We start from the raw sequence: 7,829 nt of genomic DNA, 5'->3' as shown, positions 1-7,829 counted from the left end.
CAGCATCTGCAGTTCCTACTATCTCGGGCTCATTAGTGAGATGGGGAAAAGTTGCTTTCAAACAGCTCCATTTTAGTTCATAAACAAATGAAAATATAAAAGGAAAAGATACCACCTGGCTCAATAAGTAGGTTTTCTAATTAATACCTGTACAGCATATAGTATACATTATTAGTGTTTGGTTCATAGGTTGCATAAGTCTGTATTTTTGCAGTTGCAGTGATTCGGGGTTTTAGGTGATTGCTATCTCTTGTCCTGCTCTGTTTCTCTATTCCCAACTCAACCCTCCTCTTGTCTCTTGAAATTATTCCTGGTGGAAGCCTTTACATTGAATCAGCCGTACTCTATTATGGTTCATGAAATCTGAGTTGCTTTGGCAACACGCACTTTTACTTGCATTTTATAGTCTGAAGCTATGGACAGTGATGATAGAGGCTCCAATGTTCTTTCCATTATGTGGCTGGCCAGGAATAAAAATGAAACACATTATGTAAACTGAGAACTTGTGTAACTCAGATGCAAATGGATCTGGGTGTCCTAATGCATGATTCATAAAAGGTAAGCTTGCAAGTACAACAAATAATAAGGAAAGTTAATGGAATGCTGTTTATTGTGAGGGTGCATTGAATACAAAAGTACAGAGATCATGCATCACTTAGGCATTGCTGAACCATAACTGGAAGACTTTGTGCGGTTATTATCCTTATTTGAGAAATGCATTGGAAGCAGATCAGAGAATGTTTATTAGACCAATATCTGGAATGGGCAGGTTATCTTATGAGAAAAGATTGGATAGGCAAGGCTTGTATCACCTGGAATTTAGAGTAAGTAACGTGATCGAAATATACAAGAGCCTGAAGGGTCTTGGCAGGCTGTATGTGGGAAAAATGATTCCACGAGTCACACAACCTAGAACTAGGGACCACTGCTTAAAAATAATGGATCTTCTAATGAAGGCATGACTTTCTTTTGGTTGTGGAAGATCATGAGTCTTTAGAACTCTCCCTTCCTTAAGACACAATGGAAACAGTCTTTTATATAGTTTTAAGGCAAAGGTAGATTCTTGATGAGCAGGGGGATGAAAAGGTGTCGGAGCAGGTGGAAACATGTAGCAGTCAGATTAGTCATGATTTTCATTGAATGATGGACCAGGCTTGAGGCTGCTGTGTGCCTTCTATTCCAAATTCATATGTTCATGTGAATTTCTCCTGCTGTTATAGTGATGAGAGCAGGAAAAATTTCATGCTAACGTATGAATTATTGGCTATTAGCATGTTTTGGAAGAATTGCATGTTGCTACTTGACCTGTTTGGCTGCATTCTAAACGTACTTTTCTTAGCCAAGAGTTCTGGAGTGAAATTCGAACCCACAGCTTCTGGCTCAGACAAGGATGCTGCTACTGCCTCATGAAACCTTCAAGAGTCAAAACAGTAGTCCCTGATCTCCTCTGTTAGAGGCTTTATGGAATACCTAACTCATGGAAATCTCAGGAAAGCAATTAATTTAATAAGACTTGAGAAACTGAAATGGATTTTCTACAGTCAGAGGGCAAACTCCTACATAAGTGATCAATTTCAGCCTTGTGCAGACTATAATTTTATTTTATTTCAAGTTAATGAGAATTTGGATGGAAGTTTAACCTAATGCATTGCTAAAATGCAGCATTGAGGATATTTAGTCTTTAGCTATGTGCTTAAGTGGCATTAGTTTCTTGACCAACAGCAATAAGATCTACCATGAGGGAATAGAAAACATCTGAAATTAAATTTCTTAACTCTAGAAGAATGCCTAAAAATGGACTGTGTAGTTTGAATTAAGTAATACTAATCTGTTTAGTAACAAGACAGTAGTATGAAGCAGCCAAATGAAATTTGTAGAACATTACTGATTAGTGGACAAGCTTTGATTCACAGGCAACATCTTCACTTGTACTGGTTTGAAACCAATGTGTTCTTGGCATTGTCACTGGTTTTATAATATCTGTAATGTAGTGATTATTTTCAAACTAAACAAGGTAGTATGTTTGCAAATTTCCTTAGGCTTGCATCCATGAAGTCAATGCTACTTGCTACAAACTACAGAATTTTCTCAAGGTATTTCTTCTCCCATCTCAATCTATGACTAATCCCTCTTGAACTGAAACTACACTAGCTCTGAACTTAACTGCAGGCAAAACTTCGAGAGACATTTCTCAATACAAATTAAATTTTCCATTATATGGCATTAGAAGCAGGAAATTTACTTGATTTGGTAGATTAGAAATAATTGCCAGTTTACATGCACCAGAAGACACAATTTTAACATAACTTCCACTTTTTTTTTAAAACTTCTCAGCACAGCCTATCTATTGATAACATTTAAAGTTCCAAAAGGAAGGACAGTTCTGAGGTGAAAGAAGTTTGGGTACAGTTGGTTTGGTACCAAAGTCTAATTTCACAGATTAAAATCGACTGATAATTTTGATTTTATAGATTATATTTTCAGAAGAGATTAATTTGCTTTAATGCTTACAACATTGAAAATTGAAGTTAGCTTCTGTAATTTCAAGTAAAAACCAAAAAAACTGTGGATACTGTAAAACAGAAACAGAAATTGCTCTAAAAGGTCAGCGGGCCTGGCCGCATCTGTGGAGAGAAATCAGAGTTAACGTTTCGGTTCGAGTGACCCTTCCTCACTCAATCCAAAACGTTAACTCTGATATCTGTCCACAGATGCTGCCTGACCTGCTCAGCTTTTCCAGCAATTTCTGTTTTTGTTTTACAATTTCAACTTGAGTGTAGAGAATCAACCAATGAATTTGAAATAAAATGCAGGGATGCAGTTTAAAAATACTATTGCTAACTTGCTAATTTTCTTGAGATAAGTTGCTATCTGTTTTATATGCATGTTTTTCATTAAAGCCCATTTAATATAGCCAACTTAATAACATTAGTTAAAATTTTGCATCTTGTCTCACTGTCACCTAATCTGGTTTAAGGCATTAATTAAGGTGAGTATACAATAAATTAAAGCATGATGCCTGCCACCAGCCTGCTCTCCCCTGCCATTCTTTATGGGTGGAGCGAAGCACTGGATAGTCCACCAATCTGTAGCTGAATTAAGATCCTTAAAGTAATCACTTGTATGTTTTTGCCTCCCTATCATACCCATCCCTGCCCTAATACCTTTCCTCACTAGAGACTTTCAACCTGTCTCAGTGAGATCACCATACTTGCATGGATTTGGGCATGTTTGGTTACTCTTCCGGCCCAGCCTCCTGCAATACTGACAGTGGGACCAACTGATTAACAACGCAAAGGTGGATTTACACCTGGAGACAAATGGACATCCAACCTTGTATGAATCAAAGGTCATCATCTGGAAAGCTAAAGTGGGACAAGCCAGCTAAGCATATGCAGTCCCATCTCTGAAATTCATTTCAAAGCCAATGAAGTGAGATGGTGAACTGTGATATTGAAACTTCTTTATTTTCTTGGTCTTCTGTGGGTTGACCATAGTTCCTCTTTTATTCAGGTTATACATATGGTATCTGATTCAGATAACGTCAGTAATCAGCCCTTCCTTTTATTGCTAGTCCCATTTTAAAGTTTGTATGCCTTACTCCAGAAATTTTTGCTGGTATATGTGGCTCCATCTTAAATTGCACTTCTGCAAACTTGGTGTCTTAGAATAGCCCAAAGCACCAGTCCTTCAAACAAAAATACGCAAACTCTGATTCTATGATTCTAATTTCAAACCAGCTTAATTCTGTAGCAAAGTGTTTATACTAGCATCCATCCAATAAGGTTTTTCTGCCCATTTACAGATTGAAATTTACTGAGACATTGGCCAATTAGAAGTTAGGAAAAATGTCAAAACTTATGGTTACAATTGAAATAATTCATTGCTTCTTGTTTTTGTAGGTAGCATCCGACATATTTACTTCTACCACAATGCCCAAGGGAATAAGGCTTTATTTGGCTTGTTCATCCCCTCTCAAAGGAAGGCTTCTGTATTTGTTCTTGACACTGTAAGTAATTAAAAGACAATTAGCCATTGAGTTAACCACAGATGACTGCATCAAGAAGGAATATTTTGTCCCATAAAGTTGTGTTTTGTTTTATGTATATTGTAAAAGACCAAAAATGGGCCTTATTTAATTCTGTGATGTGCTTGCTGAACTGTGGTAAGCAGAGTTAATCATGACACAGTTAGTCTGGTGGTTAGCCACAGTTTCCCTAATGTTAAGTGACTGCCACTAGAAAGTGCACCTGTGTGATGATGAGAGTTGAATAAGACTCAACTTGGATGTGTCAGAATTCTTCATTTTGGCTCAAGATACTACAGACCCACGAATGCCTGTAGCTCCAAGATTCTGCAGGAAAACAAAATAGTATGGATATTGTTTATGTAGTAGAAATGGCATGTCATTGCCAGTGCCATGAAATGAATAACTTGTGAAGGTGCAACTAAATGATATCCTTGTGAAATGTGCCTTTCTGTTCACTTTTTTATAATTGATATTCTGTTTCCTCTGAGGTTAGAGTAATTGCTGCTATCTTAGTAAGATGGACATTTTCAAACAGGGCTTTCTTAGGACACCAGCTTTCCCCTGGCAGTCTGTCGAGAGTTGTCTTGACAGAGGCTTAGATGGAATGACCTTGTGCATGACATGGAAGTAATATTAATGGAGCTGAAAGACTGTCTGTGTTATCTTGGTCAGAGTGCTGCATGCTATGAAAACCTAAAGAAGTGGGAGCAACGTGTGAAACAAGCTGGGGGTGGTGAGGGCAGCTTATTACAAATGTGGATGGGCATAAAAATTGTGAGTTGAGTGAATTGTGAAAACAAAAATGGATTCTCAATGCTGTTGTATGTCACTTAGCTTGAGGATTCATTTCAATTGCTCCTTAGCCATTGTAGTGACTTCCCTGGTATCCTTAATTTCTTTTCAGAGATGCATTTTGTGAAAAGTGGATAAAATAGCTCCACAGAGACCGTTATCCCATCACCAAGTCACCCTTTATATATACATGAATAGTACTTGACTCTAGTCTGGCTTCTTCGGTGCCAGCTCTGAGTGAACAGGGCTTCTGGCAGTCCTATTCATGTCTGCCAGCCAGGACTCATTGATTGGGGCTGTTAACCTAGTCCAATGAGGGAACTTGTATTCTGTGAAGTCCACCTGGCTGACCACCTTACAAGCACTGCAGTGGAGAATGTGTAGAAAAACCATAATTTTTTTTACGGTGGGTACTTATTTCAGTGGTAACATGATTTTTGCATGCAATTTTTTTATGTTTTGATTTAAGAAAAAAAATGACTTCATGAACATTCAGATTAAAGATTCACTGTTTGTGCAAACTGCACCTGAAGCTTCAAACACGTGGAAGAAGTTGAACGCAAGCTCTGTAGTATGCAATCAGCATTAATATATAGCTTTTCTCTCAGTCATTGGCTATGTTTACACATCAGAAAAGGTTTGGCTATTTGACTAAGCCTGTGTAGAATAATAAGAAATTCAAATTAGGCATCAGGCTGTGGCTATATTGAATATACATCCAGACTACTGCACATCACAACGGCAAGACCATCTATGCCAGGCATGAAAGAAGACTAAACTTTTCCTACACCTGGTCTCCATGTTGTGTCTGAAAAATATCAAATAGAACAATGAAGATCCCAGTATACCATACTTGAAGGAAGCAAATTATAATAGTCTTATCAAACATGGATGCCTCCAGAATTCTGATTGATGTTGATCATATTTCAAAATACATTTTCTGTCGAGTTTTCATACATTTCAAGGTTGTGCAGATGACCTAGACTCTGATTTAAAAATGCATGCAAAAGGAACCTGAAAATCTTGTAACAGAAGTATTGAAAGTTAGGAAGATGTGCAACCTTTCAGATTAATAACCTGAGCTGCATTGAGATGACCGAGACCTACTAGGACTATACGTCAGGTTTCAAGACTAAAAATTACATGGCATCATCACCTCATCCTATGCTACGTTGGGACTAAGGGTTGCTCAAAAATTGGACTGTTTGGACACTTGCATTGCAACATGACAAAGTGACTATACCATTTTAGTGTTTAAACACAAGATGGCTGCTACTTGGGTACCAAATACAATTGTCATTAAATTGAGACTAATCATCAATTAATGGTGTGGAAAATATAGTAATACAAAATATTTTGAGATAATTAGGTTTTCTATGCTGCTGTATTTGTTGCAACTATTTGCTTTCTGGGAAAGACATTGTTCCATTTCTAATGTTGATATTCATCATTATGAATTATTTTGATTGAAAGAAATGAGGATACTGTTCCAATTTCAAGGTGGTCGGGATCTAGGACAGATTAATGATTCTTTGACAGAGCTAGCACAAGCATGATGGGCTATGTTTTATGATTGTAATGAACTTTTCACCTCTTGAGCACAGAATTTTCCATGAAATATAGGCTGATCGTGCATAGTACCGAATGTGGAGAATTCCAGTCTTTATCATTCTCAAATGGGGTGAGGGATCTTTGGGAGTATGTTAATGTTTAGTAAATGAATCTTGGTTGAAATATGACTGTTTATATCTATTATGTAACTTTTTTTTCTTCATTCATTCACGGAATGAGGGCGTTGCTGGCTAGGCAGCATTTATTGCCCATCCCTAATTACCCAGAGGGCAGTTATGAGTCAACCACATTGCTGTGGGTCTGGAGTCACATGTAGGCCAGACCAGGTAAGGACGTCAGTTGCCTTCCCTAAAGGATATTAGTGAACCAGATGGGTTTTTCCGACAATTGACAATGGATTCATGGTCATCATTAGACTCTTAATTCCAGATATTTATTGAATCAAATTCCACCATCTGCCATGGCGGGATTTGAATCCAGGTTCCCAAAACATTATCTGGGTCTCTGGATTAACAGTCCAACGATAATACCACTAGGCCATTACCTCCGCATTTTGGATATGATAGGAGATTGATAGTGACTACTCATTTGAAATTATACAATAATCCTTCAATGAATGTTCTTATATTTTTAAATGTATGTTAGTAGCAGTTGTCTAGTCCCTGTTAATTTTCATTGATTTAACAGATTATTTCTGAATAATAACTGTTGATAATTTAAAATGAAATGATGTATTAGGAACCAGAATATTTCCATACAATTTTATCCAGCGGTGGCTGTTTTTAATATCTGTTTTAATCTCTTATTAGGTTCGCAGTAATCAAATGCCGAATTTGAATAATCTATATGCAGCCGAGCGCACTGCTATGCTGGAGAAATTGGATGAAGAACTACTGCCACCTGATAAACATACATTTGAAGTTCGAGCAGAAAAAGACCCAAAGTTAATCTACAGAGCAATTCAGCGTCTCCTGCTGAGCTACAAGGTAATGAATTCGAGATAGTAGGAACTGCAGATGCTGGAGAATCCGAGACAACAAGGTTCAGGGCTGGATGAACACAGCAGGCCAAGCAGCATCATAGGAGCAGAGAGGCTGACGTTTCGGGCCTAGACCCTTCATCAGAAAAGGGGGAGGGGAAGGGGGTTCCGAAATAAATAGGGAGAGAGTTGGAGGCGGATAGAAGAGGGATAGAGGAGAGGATAGGTGGAGAGGAAACAAACAGGTCGAAGAGGCGGGGATGGAGCCAGTAAAGGTGAGTGTAGGTAGGGAGTTAGGAAGGGGATAGGTCAGTCCAGGGAGGACGGACAGGTCAAGGGGGCGGGATGAGGTTGGTCGGTAGGAGATGGAGGTGCGGCTTGAGGTGGGAGGAGGGGATAGGTGGGAGGAAGAACAGGTTAGGGAGGCAGGGACGAGCTGGACTGGTTTTGGGATGC

At 38.4% G+C, this 7,829-nt stretch overlaps 1 protein-coding gene across 1 annotated transcript in view; it reads left to right on the top strand.

The window, feature by feature from the left end:
• Positions 1–7,829, top strand: part of LOC109911199 (polymerase (DNA directed), epsilon) — a 105,367-nt gene that overhangs the window by 21,454 nt on the left and 76,084 nt on the right. The window contains exons 13-14 of the mRNA XM_048611735.1: positions 3,903–4,009; positions 7,204–7,380. Of these exons, the coding sequence (XP_048467692.1) occupies positions 3,903–4,009; positions 7,204–7,380 (284 nt within the window). The remainder of the gene's footprint in view (positions 1–3,902; positions 4,010–7,203; positions 7,381–7,829) is intronic.

Source organism: Rhincodon typus, chromosome 24 (assembly GCF_021869965.1).
Source record: "Rhincodon typus isolate 14 chromosome 24, sRhiTyp1.1, whole genome shotgun sequence".
NCBI lineage: Eukaryota > Metazoa > Chordata > Chondrichthyes > Orectolobiformes > Rhincodontidae > Rhincodon > Rhincodon typus.
This window is presented reverse-complemented; position numbering and strand designations above follow the sequence as displayed.